Here is a 19,793-nt window from a genome sequence, read left to right as displayed (position 1 = left end):
AGTTGTGGGAAAAAAACACTGCTGCTTCTAGGCGTGTGAGCTCGAATGTGCACACCCAGGTTAGAAAAGCAGAGGAAAAAAGAAGAATAAAGGTGAAAAGAGAGCTGGGAGGAGAGTGTTGTTGAGTGTAATCCAGGGTGAAATCAGCCTCTACATCGGATCCATCAGCAGCTGGCGCTCCCCGCGTGGAATAATCTGATGTGAGACCCAGTGGATGTGATGCCCATTTATATCATCGACCGAAAATTTCCCGATATATCTGGTGAGTTTTGCCGCGCTCCTTCTGCGCGTCCGGTGCGCCCCGTGCGCATGATCGTTGGTGCGCATTGTGGTTGTGGGTGACACACGGGGCTCCAGCACGCACCCACCGCACAAGTTCATCGTGTTTCCCGGTCCATGTGGTGCAACAGGAGGTGAAGGGATTTACACGCATGAAAGTGCACGTGAAGCACCGTTAAGCGCGTGCTGAAGATGAGCAGTTTTGACTGTTTTTATGACCTGTCCTGGTAGAAAACAGCTGGACATCAGCAGTGTGGTAAATACAACTGGTTCTGTTGCAGAAAGTTGGATTTTTATAGATTTTTATATAGATTTTTATATACAAGTATTAGTTTTTTTTTTTTTTTTTTTTTTTTTACATCAAATGATTAAAAAAACAAAAAAAACAAAAACAAAAGAGCAATTAATTAGACTTTATATAGCTCAAAACACTGTTGAGCTTTAAGTCTGATTTTTTTTTGTCTTTTGGTGCAAGCTTCAGGTCCCAAGCTGCAAGTCATATCCCAGAGAAGGTGTTATTTTAAGTTAAACTAGGCCACATTCCTTCACTTTTTCAGTTCTTTAAAGTATATGACATGTTTATGGCTTGTATGGATTTGGGTTGTAAAAAAGAAAAGAAAAAAAAGGGAATTTATGCATGCGACTCGAGCATGCACTGCAATTGGTGTGTTTGTGTGCAGCACTCAGGTAGTGCCTCAGTGAATGATGGCTTTAATTTGCAGGAGCTTTGTGAAGTCTCACAAGACGTAAGGGTGTTTATGTTTAACATATATATCATGATGGACGGATGAAGAAAGGAAAAGAATACAGAAGTTACATTTTCACTTTTTGTTCATCTTTCATTTCCAACACTCATTACCACACAGCACTAACTGTGCTTCTTAGATTGATGGGGAAAAACCTTTTTTTTTTTTTTATCTCATGCACCTTTGCAGACTAAACATGCCAGAAAATGTAGTCAACATCCTCCAGGAACTAATCCTCACTACAGAAACAGAGCAGAAAGCATTACGTTGAGTGTAAGCATCAGCATGCTGAGAGTATGGCTGTGTTCAAAATGGAACACTCCATGCTATACACTACAAACTCAATGAGTTTATACAGTACTGTCTACTTTATACTATCAGTATGATTAGGATGGTGAGTGTTCCCACTATGTACATTATCAACATGTGGTCATTTGATCCATAAAAACTTGCGCAAAACACATTTCAGAGATTTTCGGAGCTCCGCCATTGTGCTACTGACAAAACTTCCGGTTAACTTCAAAACAACAGCCCTATTTACAAAAGCGTTATAAACCAATGGAAGACAAGAAGAGATGCTTTTGTTCTGAAAGGGGGATGTTTAACTTTTAACTTGAAGCCAGTCCCAGAACAATTTTACGTTCTGCTCGTAATGCATCATGGGACGGTTGAGTATGACTAGTGTGCCCACCGTGCACACTCAATAATTGTCCCGATATAGTATACAACCGGGTATTTCTCATGTACTCAAACTTTCAATACTATCTATTGTGAACACTAGGTACTCATTTTGACGTCAGACTTAGTATAAGCAGTACGTTAGTATGCCATTTGGAACACAGTCTCAGTCACTTAAACATGATTAAGTACCCTATAAAGTCCCCATTCTGATTATTAGCTTTTTTTTATCCCTTTGGGTTTTACTCACTACTTTACTCTTGTTTTTCCATTTCATACATACCACGATCTCTTGGCATGTAATGTGTCAGGACCAGAGCGAGAGTATGCTAGGGTATGCAGTCCCTGCACATGGTTTTATTGGAGCTGTGGGACTTGCTGTCACAGTGATCTGTTTGCTCGCAGATGAAGTTTTCTGACCCCTGCTTCTAGAAAACAGACGCTGCTGCGCAAAGACTTGATTAATATATCAACTCGAATCATCTCAGTTCCTGTGTATATTCAATCACTTAAATCCCTTCATGTTTCGTGTGGATGGAGAACTCTCTCTCTCTCTCTCTCTCTCTCTCTCTCTCTCTCTCTCCTGTTGTAAATCCTACAGCCCCATGTGAAATCATGCATATTTCCGAGTTGGTGTGGAGGTGGTGAAGCATCCTACGGGGATGATATACACAATATGAAGGGATTTGCTTAACAATAGGCTCATTGACACAGCCAGACCTTAGTAATGAAGATGACTAGAGGAGTGGACGCCTGTGTGGGCGACGTGCATGTGTTCAGCTTTGAGTGTGTTCAGACGAAGGTAAAGGAGACTTCGTCCTTTGGCCATGTGGGGCTGACAAGGGATCCACCCATCCGCACTGACAACACATGACACGAGCTTGTAAAACGTGGGTCGTGAGTTAGTGTCGGTGTGCTGCGTGTGGTTAAAGGATTAGGTATTATTAGTTGTCCTGCAGAGATATATTTAACTGCTCGTTTCCTGAATTTGTGAAGTTCTTCTTCAGCACCCGAGAGGGAAAGAGCAAAGGAAGGGTTGTGCTTGTTTTCTGCTCTTCAGAAGTGTGCTTTTCTTTATAGATTTTCCTTGTCTGTGGACAGTGGTGCCACTGGGGTAAGACTTTTTTTTCCCACTTCTTGTTTCAGGACTGATGATTCCAGCAAGTGCATTTAGTCGGTAATACTTTACTGGACGCTGTCATTAATGAGCTGTCATTAACATGAATACGGTGTCATTAAAGCTGTCATTAAGCTGTCATTTAGCATAATTGGCTAAATTATGACACCTTTGGAGATATGTTGGCATTTTCTGAGTTAGGTGGAGATATCTAGTGGGGTTAGGGTTAGGGGTTACGGTAACAAAGGGTTAAGTTTAGGGTAATGAACAACACTTAATAACAACATTCATGACACCTCATTCATGCTAATAACAGGTGTCATGTCATAATAATGACAGTGTAATGTCAGCCTTTATGTATAAAACTTCAAGTAAAGTGTTACTAATTTGTCTTATTCTTTGAAATAATATGTTAAAGGTCCAGTATTATGCTATTTTTCACTCATCTCCATTTGTTCTAAGAAGCCCAAAAACCTAACCCAAACTCGCCTGTTGCCCTCTGAAAAGTCAGTTTAATGACGCTTCTAAAAACGGGCTGTTTTGGGGCCTTTAGGCATGCGTATGATTGGGCGTGTCTGTAGACGCAGACTTCATGCCTCAGCTTACCATAGCGATTTTCTTTTGCTGTGCGTACACTTGTTATTGTTTTCAGCCAAAAAACTGCACATTTCAGTAAAACACGTGGATTTTTTATGTGGGTACTGTGATTGTGAGTCCAACAAACGCTGCTCCACAGTGTTTGTGAGGCAGCAGCAGTAGCAGCAGCGGAGTCTGTCATCTGAGTCAGCTGTTTCAAACACTTACAAGAGCTGCTATGTTGCTGTCTTGTCATCCTCTCCACTACTGATTACAAGAATAGTCCATTCACGATGATAGTCCACTGTTTTGTCAAACCGCTGCATTGCATTGGGTCACAAACATGTCAGATCATCTCAAAGGAGATACGAGGCGGTATAACGGTTACTATAGATGGAACTGATTGCAGCTGCTCCCTGGGCGCGACTCCGTTGCTGCCCACTGCTCCTCAGGGTGGGGTTAAATGCAGAGAACACATTCCATATATGTAGCTTTACATATATGACAAAAAAGTATAATGTATGTTCTATATTAAACCACAGTGTTTGTTTTACCTGTGAGATAGTTGGAGAGGGAGGAGCTCACATTCTTATAGGGTAGGAGGAGCCAGGATTGTCAGGAGGCGGAGTTTCTGCCAGGTGATGTCCAACTCGCCAGTTTGGAGCTGACTTTTTACAAAATGTGTAATAACAAGGGAGGGAGTAAACAGAATGTTTTCAACTTTGACCCTCTGAATGAGGCTAAAAGAGAGAGGTCATTTAGGTTAGAGAGGGACCGGAGAGGGTCCCATTCCTCTTTCAAACACTCCCTTTATGTCTGCTTCTTCCCTTGTGTGTTTGCTCCTGTACTCCTTCTGGCTTTTGTCTTGCAGGTCCGTGGGATCCTCAGTGTGGAGTTACAGAGACTCAGCGGCTCTGTCTCCACCCTTTTCTCTGCACACACCCAACACAGCATAACGTGGATGGCTGTTCATCATAGGAATGGGATCCACACAAGGTTCCTGCTGCTTAACAGAAGGTTTTCCTTGCCGCCATGATGAATTCATGTTGGGTGTGGGATACATATGTATGTGTATATACGTATATATGCATATGTGTGTATCCATAAAATGAAGAGTCCGTCCTTAAGACTGCTCTACTGTAAAGTGCCTTGAGATACCATTGGTTATGATTTGGCGCTATACAAATAAAGATTGATTGATTGATTGATAAAGGAATGTATATCACTGTAGCAAAACTAATATAAAAGGAATTTTTCACAATACTGCCCCTTTTAAGGTGTCTTTCATTTATTCAGGCAACTTTTTTTTAGGAAGTTTGATCTCCTGACATCATTTGACATGTCTTCCTCAGAGGCATCTAGTGATTGCTTTGATGAACATACCTGTCAAGTATCCCGTTTTAGTCGGGAAACTCCCGTATTTTACCTTTCTTTCCCGCCATCTTCCTGTATTAGTATTTCTCCGTAAATGTCCTGTATTTTAATGTAATAATAATTAAAAGATGCCTTTTAATTATTATTAAACTGAACGCCGTCACTAGCCTCGCGAGAACTACCACCTGAAACGGCCTGGGTAGCAATTCTCGTGAGATTAGTGATGACAGCGGCAACAAACCCGGAAACAACTCAGAACAGAGATGATGAATGAAGATGTTCCGGTGAAAAAAATCAGCCACAAATTTAAACTGCTTTAAAAAGTGTTAAAGGATGCAAAGTCTGTAATAAATGTGTCTAATAAGTCATTAGTGAATACGAGAGAACCACATGAGTGAGCATGAGAAATTATAAGAAAATATGTAATAAAATAATAAGTAAATGTCTAACTTAAAGACAAGCAACGTGAAATTAACAGTAAATATGCAATGTGTTGACTTGTATATAAACTAAGTATATTAAATAAACACATGTGCTTTATATACCCATTTATGTTTTCATTTAGGCTGTTTTATAATTTAGGAATTAGGGCTGGGCGATATATTGAGATTCAAGATGTATCGAGTTTTCTATTTTGGCGATATAGAAAACTATAATATTTCATATATATATATATATATATATATATATATATATATATATATATATATATATATATATATATTACAGCTCAAAATACTGGTTTTCAAAGTCGCTGCTTTTACTTCTCAGAACAACATGTAAAGCTCAGTTAGATGATTAATGAGTGCACATATTGATCAGCTGTTTGTTAATAAATGTCCCTGTGTAGCATTTTGCATCAGCAAATTTAAAGCAGAATTGTCTTTCTGGTCAGACTTTATTTGATAAAATTATTGAGATTTATATATATATATATATCACCAATTTGAGAAAATATATTGAGATATGAGTTTTCGTCAATATTGCCCAGCCTTAGTAGGAATGTTCACAGCATTTCAATGTTAATAAAGGTCGACCTACCAGATTCTAATCACATAAATGTATTTAGTAAGTGGTTGACAAGTGGGTATTTTAGATTTCTTGTACATCTATCTTAAAATATAAGGAATACTGGAGCTTGGTTGGGCGGGTGGGACTGCTCGTATTGGGCGCCAGAAAATTTCCCTTATTTTCAAATCCAAAACTTGACAGGTATGTTGATGAATCCCTAGGAGTTATTTCATAAGGAAAGCATTAAAGCATCGACTGATCGCTTTCATGTGTCCTTAATTCTTACATCAAAGCAATCACGCCCTCTGAGGAAGACTGACAGTTGGCAGTCAAAGCATGTCAGGGGATAACATGTCCTGAAAAATAGTTGACTGAATTAATGAAACCATAACACATTTTTTCCCAAAAAGAAGACAAAATGAACTTGCTGGAATTACATACTAAATTCATGGAGTTTTTTTCATCAGTTTTGAGGTAAGAATCTCATTTTAAGTCTGATATAGGTTCTGGAGAACATGCACGTGGTTACCTTCTGAATGTCATTGGCAGTGTTTTATTATTGTATGATTTTAGCTGTTTACCTCAAAAAGACAAAGGGGCATTTTCACATTGTCCCACTCTAGAACTGGTTTCCATTCAAAGGTAACTGTTCGGACTTTTGGCAGTCAGTTGGCAGTCGAAACATCTCAGCAGATTAAATTTCCTGAAAAAAAGGGGCAGTATAATTAAAAAAATCACTTTATAATGGTGATACTGGTGATTATACAGTGATACTGGATCTTTAACATACTGTTTCAAGACTGGTTAAAAAAATGCGTTTAACTTAATCTTTTAGTCAATTTTTTTTGTAATTATATATAATGTATTTATTTAGTTGTGCTGTCAAATCAAGGGTTTTATAGGAATTTTTGTGCATTGGCTGATTTTTTTTTTTTTTTTAACATATTCTTAAATTAAAGCAGGGATGTCAAACTCATTTTAGTTAAGGGGTCAAATACGGACCAGTTCGATCTAAAGTGGGCCGCAGATTACAGGCGAGCAATTTCAGCATTAATTTGCTATAAATATCCTCAATTTTTTTGACCATTTAAAAAAAAAAAAAATTGCCCATATTTTGCAGGATTTTGGAAAACATCCTGCAAAATATCTCAAATTTTACTCTCAAATCTTTCAACAATTTGAGAGTAAAAATAACTGCTATCATGTGATATAAGCACAGAAAAACTGTAAGCACTGCAAATACTGTGGCATTTGCTTGAATTTGAAGGGACTGAGATATCAGAATTAGTTGGTAATTAACACAATAATTCATGTTTTCTCTGTCATCGGTACTTTTCCTGCTGGCCAGATTGGATGCTCCAAAGGGCCGGATTTGGTCCCTGGGCCTTGAGTTTGACACATGAATTAAAGGATTAAAACCATGTATCTCACCAAAAGCTATTATTTGGCTTTAGAAGAACACTATACTGTAATTCTACAGTAAACAACTAGTTTAGGGTTCCTATTCCAACCATAGAAAAGCAGTCATTAGATAATCTAGGACAGTGTTTCCCAAATGGGGCAAAATGTACCCCTAGGGGTATGCAATGGCACTACAGGGGGTACTTGAGAGAGAGAGAGAGTGGAAAATTAACAGTTTTATAATGTTCATGCTCAGTTAAAATTGATAATCAGAATAATGATGAAATGATGTTGATTAGAACATGAACTGAAAATCCAAAGGTCAGTCTTGGTCCCACACTAGGCGGAAGTAGACTGAAATGATTAAAAAAAAACTATAGAAAAAAAATTATTCTGGAGGCTCTTAATCAGTGTTTTTAAACCTTGGGGTCATGACCCCATGTGGGGTTGTCTGGAATTTAAATGGGGTCACCTGAAATGTCTAGTAATTGATATAAAAAACAAGAATAAATAATGTTTAAAAATGTATTCTTTGCATTTAAAACAAGCCAAAATCTTAATAGTATTCTATACTATACTTTAAAATAAAATGTACTACAAATATATCTGAGCTGGCGCAACTTGTCGCTAATCCTGAAGGCTTTGTAACACATTAAAACAAACAAAGAAAAAAGTGTATTTGACCTGAAATTTTTGATATCAAAATGGGGTCACGATCCAAAAAAGGTTGGCAACCACGATGCTAAATACTGTTTAATCCTACTTATTTTCAAAATGATGTTATTTAAAAACGTTATCGCTATTACTGGTATTCTGAGTAAAATGTTGTAATTAGACAAAGGGGGTGCTTGGATTCAGAAATAAGAGAAACGGGGCTACTTGAGCCAAAAACGTTATAGAACCACTGATCTAGGATATAAACCAGGTAATCACCGCCCACTCCGCACATCAAAGCAGCTGCAAATCAGGACATGTTCAAATAAGTGTTCCATTGGAAAATGACGGTTGATTGATCACCACAGCGCTTGCTGATTCACACACTCTCTCCTTTACCTGATGGTTTCAGTGCTCTTTGTTCATTCCACTCACTCATTCTCTCTCCCTTAGGTGAGTTGATACAGGCAGCAGCTGTAGGAGAAGATTTGAGAATGACAGAGACCAACACCCCCAAGTCTGCTAAAAAGCCTCGATGGACCTCTCTCGAAATTGGCCTCATTACAATCGTCTCCTTGCTCTTCATCATCATTGTTGCCCTCATCATCCTGTTTGCCACACAGAAGACTGGTGAGTGCTCGTAGGAGAACTGTGCTTTAACGCTTTGGAATCTTGACAAAGTGAGTCCTGTAATTATTATACACTAGTACAGTGCCCGGCGGAAATATGTATTCATGTTGGAGCTTAAGTAGAGTTGTCAATTATGGCTAAATGAGTATGTGTTTGAAGGTTGAATGTACAAAAAGGTGTACATACTCTGTACTCTGTAGTGTTATAAAGGGGTGTATGTGCGGGTGCAAAGCAAAATAGCGTGTGCAATTTCCCTGGTTTCATTCTATGGGACATGCGCATGATAAATTGATAAAGTTTGCACCAATGCGGCGGTTTAAGCCTTGGATACACTGTGCAATTGTTTTTAATCGTTGTACTCAGCTCCAGCTCAAACTGTGCGACTCATGTGCAGAGCCCGAATGTGCACAGCTCACGATTCATGTTCTCACACTGTACTGACCGACACTCTGACACGATCTGACTGCTCATACTGTACTTCATACACGACACGTCGGGGTCTTGTTTCCGGAAATGCAACGTACAAATTAGAAGAAGAAGAAGAACTCTGAAGCGTCGCTACTAAAACAGACGAAGAAAAAGAACCCGGAAGTGGAGAGACACTCGCAAATCTCCACAAAAAAAGCTTTAAAAAAGAAAAGATGGCGATGTGATGGACCAGGAGCTGGCTGGACAGACATGGGCAGTACGGTCCGTCAATTCCACAGTGGCCCCACAGTGTTCAGTGTGCAGTGTGAGAGTTTAAGGTAAGCCGGTCCGTGGCATTGCTTCAACTGTGAGATACCCGTACGAGGAGCGACTGGATTTCAAACATGTTTGATTTCCTTTTGACCATACGATTGCTGATCGGCAGCTGGTTGTGAGGTGAGGTGGTCATCGCTTCTTGTGACCCCATGTATACTACACGATGCATAACCCACAATCTAGCAGAGACTCGCACGATCCCAAAAAATAGACACATGGGTTGAAAATTGGCTCAAAATGGGCAAAAAATCACACAGTGTATGCTTGCCTTTTAGGTGGAATCTGATAAAAGACAGATACATTCGTACAAATAAAACTATTTATTTAGCATTTAACTTTTCTTAGTGCAGGGGTGCTTATCATCCAAGGTTAGTAATTAATATACAAACAGATGTAAGTTAGCGAGCAGACTAAGAATAACTCACACACGCAAGTGCTTCAGCCGCGCACATGCACGCTCTCAGTGACTCACATCAGGTTGAAATGCGTGTGTCTCATGCCCAATGCGTGAGACTTGAGAGCTTTGCTAGTTTATCAGTGAGTGTGGCTGCTCAGACGGCCCTTCCCCCTCTCCGGTCTAACCCTCCATCCAGTGCAACCTGCATTGATTTCAAAATAAAATTAAAATAAACGTTTTGAAACGTAATCACCAAATAAGGAACAGTCAAAAATTATGTTTCCTCAAAAGAGAAGTCCTCAGGAGCTCTAAACTTGTGAAAGAGCCTTAAACTATCTTCCTATCTCTCACCCCGTGTCTGCTTGGCTGTGTGTGCGCACGTCTGGTGCTACTCCAGGTCTTCAGCAATTGGCTCTAGCCGCACACGTGACTCTAGCTCGCCACTGTGATTAGCTCTGGCACGCACCGGAGCAGAGCTGTGCAGTGATTGGCTCTTGGCGCACACCTGACTCTAGTGGCTCTGCTTCGCTCGCAGTAGACAATTTTATGAAATTATTCATTGACTGTAGCATTGCAGTCCAAACTAATGCGACATTGCACAGCTTTGAACCAAGCTGCAGCTATGTAGCAAGTATAAGCTCTGTCTGTCCCTGAACACCATAGATATTTGAGGCACAGACACACAGAGATTCCTTGCTTTTAAAGATAGATAGTGAACAGATTTTTTAAGACTTTTTCTTGGCTGGGAGTATTTCAGAGGTTTAAATATTGATTCTTAAAACTGTGTACCTGCACTGTTGATCCATTCCCCTGGCTTTGTGCTTTGTTCAGATGACAAATTATACTTGAACTTAGAGCTTTCAAAGCACGATAAGAAAGCACAGCCACTGAGACAGCCAGAAGAAAAAGCATGCAAGGCAATTTAAGAAACCTTTAAAATATGCATTAAAATACTTGTAATATATAATGCATAGCCAGAGCTTGTCATTAACATGGTGCAAGTCTCACCTTTACCCATACCTGTCAAGTATCCCGTTTTGGCCGGGAAACTCCCGTATTTGACCCCTTTCCTGGCATCTTCCCGTATTAGTATTTTCCCGTAAATATCCCGTATTTTAATGTAATAATCATTTAAAGATGCCTTACTAAACTGAACGCTGTCACCAGCCTTGCGAGAACTGCCACCTGAAATGGCCTGAGTGGCAGTTCTCGCAAGATTACTGAAAACAACTCAGATAAGAGATGATGAATGAAGACGTTCCGGCGAAAAAAACAAAGAACTGGTGTAAATTGGAACTGGAACAGAGAGTTTACAGGATGGGACACTGTTATACGTTCTGTTAGATTAATAACTGAGATTTTAGCGTCTCCCACAGCGGAAGGAACGACGTAAGTCACCATGAAAAATCAGCCAATCACAAGCGCCACAAATATACACTGCTTTCAAAAAGTTTTAAAGAATGTGAAGTCTGCAACAAATGTGTCTAAGTCATTAGTGAATACCAGAGAACCACATGAGTGAGCTTGAGAAATTAAAAGTAAATATGTAATGAAAATAAAATGTTAATGTTTAACTTAAAGACAAGCAATGTGAAATTAACAGTAAATATGCAACAAAAATGTGTTGACTTGTGTATGAACTGTAAGTATATTAAATAAACACATGTGCTTCATATACACATTTATGTTTTTATTTAGGCTGTTTTTATAATTTAGGAATTAGGGCTGGGCGATAAATCGAGATTCAAGAGTTTTCTATTTTGGCGATATAGAAAGCTATAATATATCATATGAAACAAAATACTAGTTTTAGGAGTTGCTGATTTTACTTCTCAGAACAGAATGTAAAGCTCAGTTAGATGGATTAATGAGTGCACATATTGTGCAGCTTTTTGTTAATAAATGTCCCTGTGTGGCATTTTGCATCAGCAAATTTAACCCAGAATTGTCTTTCTGGTCAGACTTTATCTGGTAAAATTATCGAGATTTATATTGTATATCACCATTTTGCGAAAATATATTGAGATATGAGTTTTGGTCCATATCACCCAGTCCTTGTAGGAATGTTCACAGCATTTCAATGTTAATAAAGGTCGACCTCCCAGATTCTAGCGCCAGAAAATTTCCCTTATTTTCAAATCCAAAACGTGACAGGTATGTCTTTACCGTCACTATCCCTATTTGCTGTATAGATATTATAGCTTTCTCAAAAACCAATCTAAATTAAAAATAAAATAGCAAATGTTTTTAAAAATCCATATCCCTCTTTACTTTTCACTACTCCTGACACACAAACACAAAAGCAACTTCCACGTTGTTCTTTTCACAACAAAAGCCCTTAATATACCTCATCAAATGACGTCAGTGAATCCACCTCTGAGTTCAAAGTCTTTATTTCATCCGACATTAGATAATTAGATATTAGTTACTACTGTTCTGTATTCATCACTACCAATAAATGCAAACAATGTTCTCTCTCTATCTCTCGCTACTTTTTTTAATTCCATTTTTCCTTTTTATTAAACCCTGCAAACTTCTACAATACTAAATAAGACAAGCCTAATATGTTGTGTTTTTTTAATTATCACTTGTAGTCTTATCGCTGTAGGAGTAGACAATGGTTATTTACATTAAAACGTTTGTAAATCACTTCCATAGACATTTTAGTTCAGCACACTATTAGGCTCTAAGAACCTAATGTAACATGACAGTTGAGGAACAATAGAAAATCCTCTAATATGTGTGAGTATACAAAGTTACTTCCAGTTATCTTAGCAGAAACAGAAAACAAAAACAAAAGAATAAATAAATCAAACACAAACAGTTAACAATTTTCCACCATGTAGTATTTTCAATAATATAAAAACAATTTCCAAGCAGCCAAGTTTATGCTAGTAAAGTGCTGTGTAGCTTGTACATTAAATTACATTTAAAAAAAAAAAGAAAAACAACAACAACGCAAAAAACAATATAGATTATGTGATTCCAAGTAAAACAACTGATGTCCAGGTTATGAATACAAAAAAAAACATTTTGTAGCTTTGGTAGAACATGTGAACTATGTGTTAAAACAATAATTACTATCAGTTTTTCCTCAACAACTGTACCACTACTAGTACTGGTGTGAATAACTTTTGAGGGTGCTGCTAATTATACAGAAAATACTGTGAATAGGCAGAAATTCCATCACAACAGAGAGAAGATACACATTAACTTTAAAGTCATTAATAACCAGTTTTGGGAACTTTACTTTAGAAAAGTAATTAGTTATAGTTACTCACTACTTGATCCAAAAAGTAACTGAGTTATTAATTGAATTACTTTATAATAAAAGTAACTCATTACCAAGGAAAGTAACTATTTGCATTACTGTTAAAAAAAAAGTAGCTATATGTCAAAGAATTCCGATTTATTAGATCCGTGTGTCGTGAGGTCCTTCATTAAATTTGAGTTGCTTACAACGGATGTCGACAAAGTCTTCTCTCCTGGATATAATGTACACTTCACATGTACGTTCTTGCCTTTGACCACAATTAATTAAAAGTAGTGTTTGTATCTCCACCTTAAAAATGACAACTTTTCATCAGACTGCTCCACGCTCGCCATCTCTGCTGCTTCATCCAATCTGTAGTGGTTGTGTGTGTGTGTGTGTGTGTGGCGCGTGTGCTGGCACATGTAAAAACACTGGCTCTGATTGGCTACCATGACACATGACGCCGCCTTAGCCAATCATAATTGCTCATTTTGTTTTTAACCCACCTCCTCACTACAGCTGCGTATGAAGCCAGGGGTGCTTTCGGATAACAGTTTATTCAATCAATGCATGTAACACACCGCATTTAACGTTCAGTAACATTAACGGCTTTGTAACTGCGTAAAAAGTCATTCGTTAGATTACCCCGTTACTGAAAAAAAAATGCCGTTACCTAACGTCGTTATTTTAAACGCCGTTATTCCAAACACTGCCAATAACACTGACACACGTCTTTTAGTGTGGGAGAAAACCTGCACAGGAAGAGCAACCAAAGTCACGGTCAGATAAGGTTAAAAGCAAGAAATCTCACCAATATGTGCAGACGGTTTCATGAATCTAAGAGGAAAATATATTAAAAGAAAGCTCAAGTAGTCTGTGTATGCCACAGAGAATGCATTCAGCCAAGTTCACATTATGTGATAATAGTAGATTTAAGGCCATGTTCCAGGATCTCGGTGTGTCGGTACACGTACCTCGCACCTTAATTCCTTTTGACAGACTGAGTCGTCGCATGTGCACACAGGATGACAAGGAAATGAACGAAAAGTGGGAAATGAAGGGTGTGAATGAGCCTTCATCATAACGATGGATGACTGCTGAAGTCTCACTGTGTGATCATTTGTTTTTATTTTCCTGTAGATGAAATCTGCACCACAGCTGACTGCACACAGTCAGGTAGGCAATGTGCTTGTTTGTCACTGTGCTCCCGTTAGTGTTTAAATGTGTGGGCTTTGATTGAGAATAAATAAGTGAGAATGTTTTTAATCTTCAGCTGAAAGCTCAGTTACTTCAGACAAAGTTTAGACATTTGTTTGTTTTTAGTGAGAAAGTAAGAAATGATGATGCATTTTCACCAGGCCAAGCTAAATTAAAATACAGGTGTTTTCTTTATCACTTCTGAACAAATCAAGATGAACTAAACATATAGAATCAGTGTAATATGCACTTAGATTATCAATTTAGTTTCATTTTTACGAAAAAACCAAGACTAAAAAAAAGAAAATACTACTAAAGTAATGTATTTGTGGCTAAAATATGCTCAGATCTGCTATTATTAAAATATGATTGTTGCTATCTGTCAATATGGATGCAACTGTACGATATGTATTAGAAAATTGTGTTTGAAAATATACTTGTCTACTTTGTGTTTATCAGTTTATCTATAGGGAATTTACTTTAGTGTCAAAAAATTGGCAGTATAAATACATAATTATATTTAAAGTTAAGAGACTGGAAGTCATAAAGTTTCTTTATTTTTCAAACACAGATGCAACTTAATTTCTGTTTTTGTTCATTTTTGGGTCATTTCTTGGACTGCTGTGGGCTTATCTCAGTGGGTTATATTTTCATTCCCGTTTGTCTTGAACAACACTGAACCAACTTTACGCCTTATGGATTTCGAGATGTCAGCTCTATCAATTTCAACATGGAGTTATTCAATTCTCCTTTTTTTTTGCCCATTATCATATTTGACCTAAAAAATACAACCTTGAAGGCTTTTTATATTCTATTATTCTAGAGAAGAGACTTTATCAGCATTGTTCAAAATTCACCAAGCAAAACCTAACTTGTTCTTGAAAGTCATCACATTATTACTAAAATATTTCACCCCTTTGAAGTTCATAGAAAACTTTTTTTTTGTTCTCTTGCTCAAAGTTATTTGAACTGGTCATATCTCCAGCGGCTTGTTAGGTTAGTGTTGTATAAAGGCTTGAGGTGGGGAAACAGATCTCTAGGCGCTCTCTATTTTTATTTTTTTTTTTTTTTTTTTTTTTTTTTTTTTTTTTTTTTTTTTTTTTTTTTTTTTTTTTTTTTTTTTTTTTTTTACCTTGTCTGCACATGCTGTCGAAGGTTAACACTACAAGAAGTGCAATCTTTTAACAGCAATGCATATTTTATTATTGCAATTAAATAAATTTATTTATTTCATTGCATAATTGTGACCATCACCAGCCCTCCCTAGGGAAGGGTAAGAAATACTTTATTAAAGGGAGGATGTAAAAAAAAGAGAGGGCAGTGTTTACACCAAGGTGAGGGGTTGGAGGGGGGTGGGGAAGTTAACAGGGAAGAGGGATACAAGATAGGATATGGAATGAGTGGGGAATAGTTGTTAGGTTCCAAGTGATGCGATGTGAAATTGTGGTTGTGTATATTGTGCAGTTTGGTGACCAGTGTGCGGTTTAGGAATAATAGTGGTGGCTGTGAACAGAGGAAGAGGTGAGTGGAAATTCCATAAAACAGGTATTTGGGAACAAGGTGCAAGGTGTCTAAGGTTGAGCCCAGTATGAGTGTTATCCCACAGCCCAAGGCCAGTGCATACATGACAAATGTATTTCCAAGAACCGCCACTGCAAAACCCACGAGCCGCCCCCGGGCCCGAAGAAGCAGTCAGGCCAGCAGCGAGAGCGGGCAGCCTAAGGGCCCCCGGCGACCACCCCACGGCCAAGCAGCCCCCCGCACGCCCCCAAGGTCCCAAGCCGAGAGGCAGCCATCGCCCCCCCCATACACACCCGAGAAAGCCCCAAGGAGCCAAGGACCCAGCGCACCACGCCACCGATCCCACCCCCAACCCCCAGACCCCCCACCCCACCGACCCCCCCCCCCCCCCACACACACCCCCGCGCCCAACCCCCCGAGGGGAGGGCCCAGAGAACTCCCTGCCCGAGGCCCCAGCGGAGGAACCGAAGCCCACGCCCAGCAGACGACCAGAGCCGCGCCGAACGGGCAGCCGGCGGGCACCCGCCGGCGAGCCCAGAGCCAGCAGGGGCCCGACCCCAGGCCAGAAGGACCCGGAATGGATGCAGCACCAGGAGCAGCCCGCCCAGGGAGGACGACCACACCCCAAGCCGCATAAGGCACCAGGGGGCCGCTGGGAGTCCCCCCGCCGGCCCCCAGGCACCCCAACCTAGCCCCCCATGGCGCCCCAGATCACCCCCTGCTGATGCCGCCCGCGCCACGAGCTTCAGTTTTTTTTAAAGCCAGGGCCCCCCCCAAGGGCCAAGCCAGACCGCCCCGCCGGGATGTGGCCCCCTGTTCGGGCCCCGACACCCTGCCTCACGGGGCACTGCCCAAGCAGGGGCCGTACCAGTAGGTACGCAAGGGCGCGGCACGCGCCACCCGCCCCGAAAGACCCCCGCCACGACCGGCCCGGCCAGCAGGCCAAGCACCCCGGGCCCCAGGAGCACCCCCCGGGAACAGGACCCCCCAAGGGCAAGCCCCCGGGCCAAGCCCCCCGGGACGCGCCCCCCACCCCGGCCCAGGACCCGGCCACAGCCCAGCAGAACCGCACAGCCCCAGACGGCACAAGGCCAGCAGCCCAGGGCCCGCCGTCCCCCGGACGGCGCAAGCCACGGGGCAGCGCCCCCCGCCGGCCCGCGAGCAACCGGCGACCCCCACCGCGGGGACGGAGGCACCCCAACGGCACACATCAAGTAAGGGACAGCAGCCCCCAGCCAAAGATGCCCCGGACCCACCCACCAGTCCGCAGATGGCAGGACGTACCCACCAGGCGGCCGAAAGCAACCTCAACCACCGGAACAGCTAGCGCCGCCCCCCCAGTAAACAGCATCATCCCGAGGCGCCAAACAACCCCGCCCCAACCCCGGTGAGGACACCAGCACCCCCCCAGCACACCCACCCCCCAAACCGGCGAGGCAGGCCGCCCCGGGCCCGCACACCGCGGGGCCCGCCCCCAAGGCCACCAGGAGACGAAACAAGCACCAAGCCACACCCAAGGGGGAGAGGCACCCCCGCGCCCCACCAGGCCGACACCGCCCGGAAAGACCCCGCAAGGAGAGACCCCGGCAAAGCCCCTCCGAGACCCACCGCCACGCCCGACCGCACCATCGTGATGTATTTTTACTCTATGCAGTGGCCCAGCCACCAACAGAGGGGCCAGGCCCCCACCGGAGAGGCCCAAATGTGTGTACCAACCCACCACCCTGTTATGGTGCCTCTCCATTCCCCAATGGAGAGGCACTTCCCGATCCCCTGTGTGAATGTGTGTGTTTGGTGAATGTATGGGGTGTGATTAAAAGAAGGGGGATGGAGGGGAGCGGTGCTCCCCATCCAGCCTCTGTGGATTTATGTGTATGTGGTGTAATAGGCCGGAGGGTGTAAGTGATAATACACCCTCCGGGGGGTGGCATGTTGAGATGTGATTAAAATTGGAGGGATTAGTAGGGCAACTAGGGTGGGAGTGCCGCCCCCACGCCACTACATAGTAACACAGGTGGCGGCCCCCTCCACCCCCAGCCCCACCATCCAGCCCCCCAAGGGTTGGGTATGGGTGTGTGGTGCATTTTGTGAGTGAGCCAGACCAGCTGGGAGTGTGGTGAAGTGAACATGTAGGAGGCCTGTCCGGTGTGAGCCGGGCCCGTCCGCATGGCGGGCCACGCGAGAGGGTAGATGGCGCAGACGGGCAAGTGGCACTGTGGGCCCCGGAGCAGCACAGCCAGAGACCCCCCCCCACGGCACCCCCCAGACCGCGCCGGCCCCGCGGAGCACGGCGACAACCCCCACCCCCGGGCACAGCCAGGCACCAACCCCATCCCCCGGCGCCCCAGGGGGCGACCCCCGCCGCACGCCGGCCCGGAGCAACGCCACCCCGCCGCCAAGGGGAGCGGCCGAGCAGGGGGGAGGCCCGCGCCCGCACCAGGGCCAGCACAGGCCCACCCGGCGCCACGATACAACACTCTCCACCGGGAGGCGGCCCCGGCCCCCCCGACTAGAGAGGACGCCATCCACCGCCAAGCAGGGCCATCCCGCCAGCCACGGACCGGCAAGCCGGCGCTCTCTATTTTTAAACAACTCTAACTTATTCCTGTGTTGCTTTTGTTTTTTGTTTTCCTAGGAAAAAAACAACCAAAAAAACCTAGAAATGTGGAATCAATCTGTTTCTTTTGTTCAATGAAAGTATTTATTTATGACAGATTGAGTTACTAGACCTGACTTCAAGGCAAAGTCAAAGTGACATCTTAGCGGCCCCTGGCCAAGAAGTACTCACGATCAACCTCAAATGATATCATGTGTCAGCTTTTATACCGATTATACAAATTAAATTAGGCATTTATGGAGACTGTGAACCTAGAAACTATTTTTTTCTTGGCTAATACACTGCTCAGCTGATTATTCATTCCATGTTTTTGCTAAGTTTAGCCAAAAAGTTCATAACTGTGTCCTGGTAATAACTAGACAGGCATTCTACAGCCACCAATTGTTAAATTTGAAGAGAACTGGAGAGAAAAGTCATGGATAGTGTTGTAACAATAAGGATTTTATGTCATTAGTAGGGGTGTAAATCACCTGTTTCATACCGATATGATACGATATCGATTATCAGAAAAACGATTCGATATTTGCCGATGTCCCAAAGCCTGCCACGATACGATTTTGATTTGATTCGATTTAGAGGCCTGCGATTTATATCAGACAATAATCTGTTTTTTTTTTTCACATTAAAGAATACAAACTTAATATTGATTAGGGTTATTACAATCATCCATGTACATCTACAATTAACAATTATCATTACAGTAAAAAGCAATTTTTCCAATAGACTTTTTTCACAATAACCGGAAATACGCAATCGCGGTGTATGTCCTACTCCTTAGTTGAGTATTACATTAACTTTGCATCTCCATAAATATATCAAAATAAAAAACTACAAACCTAATAATGTGTGCTGCAGCAGGGCAGGGTATGTTTCTATCTTGGGGGAAAAAAGTAACACATGCTGTTGTTTGAAACTCAGAATGTGTGAATGTAAAGATCAAATTAATTGTCAATTACACAATTACAATTCTAATTGATCCCAACCCTGATATTGATACATTTTGAGAATTTATTATTATACAAATATTGCCTAACTGTTTAAAGCATTTACATGAAAAACATTCTGTGAAATACATTTTTTCTCACCAACTAACGTTTTGTGTTTTAACAAAAAAAAAGTGTAAGTCATAATGGCGATGGATATCAATGTTTATACTTTAGATACATTTTTCTAAATAATTGATCCCCTCGTCAGTAGTGTCTGTGTATATTCCTTAACAAAAACGATGTGTGGCTTTTTTCAGTGTGCTTGTTTCTATTTCTATAGCGTCTCGCCTCATTGAGAACATGGATGCGGGCGTGGACCCTTGTGACAATTTTTATCAGTATGCATGCGGAGGTTGGCTTAAAAAGAACATTATCCCAGAGACTAGCTCCAGATACAGCACCTTTGACATCCTACGGGACGAACTGGAGGTCATTCTCAAAGGTAAGGCTTCTTCTAAAACAATAAAGATCTCTGAGTGCACAAATGGGTTTATACTTCAGAAGTTGTGTTTGCACCAAAGCCATAATGCAGCTTCTTGGCTATGATTATGGGTTGAAAAAAAGCAGCTTAGTAGTTATAAATCTTTGACAGCCCACTTTTAGCTTTAAGAG

General features: G+C 41.7%; 1 protein-coding gene across 2 annotated transcripts in view; it reads left to right on the top strand.

Annotated features, from left to right (window-relative positions):
• Nucleotides 1-219: 219 nt before the first annotated feature.
• LOC114474813 (neprilysin-like) overlaps nt 220-19,793 on the top strand; it is a 56,422-nt gene continuing 36,848 nt past the window's right edge. Inside the window, exons 1-4 of one of the 2 annotated variants that reach the window (XM_028465347.1) lie at nt 220-262; nt 8,290-8,466; nt 14,001-14,036; nt 19,462-19,623. In XM_028465347.1, coding sequence (XP_028321148.1) covers nt 220-262; nt 8,290-8,466; nt 14,001-14,036; nt 19,462-19,623 — 418 coding nt within the window. Of the gene's footprint in view, nt 263-2,609; nt 2,818-8,289; nt 8,467-14,000; nt 14,037-19,461; nt 19,624-19,793 lie in introns of those variants that run through there. The other variant, XM_028465348.1, reaches the window with a different exon arrangement.

This window comes from Gouania willdenowi, chromosome 13 (genome assembly GCF_900634775.1).
Source record: "Gouania willdenowi chromosome 13, fGouWil2.1, whole genome shotgun sequence".
In the NCBI taxonomy this organism is placed as follows: Eukaryota; Metazoa; Chordata; class Actinopteri; order Blenniiformes; family Gobiesocidae; genus Gouania; species Gouania willdenowi.
This window is presented reverse-complemented; position numbering and strand designations above follow the sequence as displayed.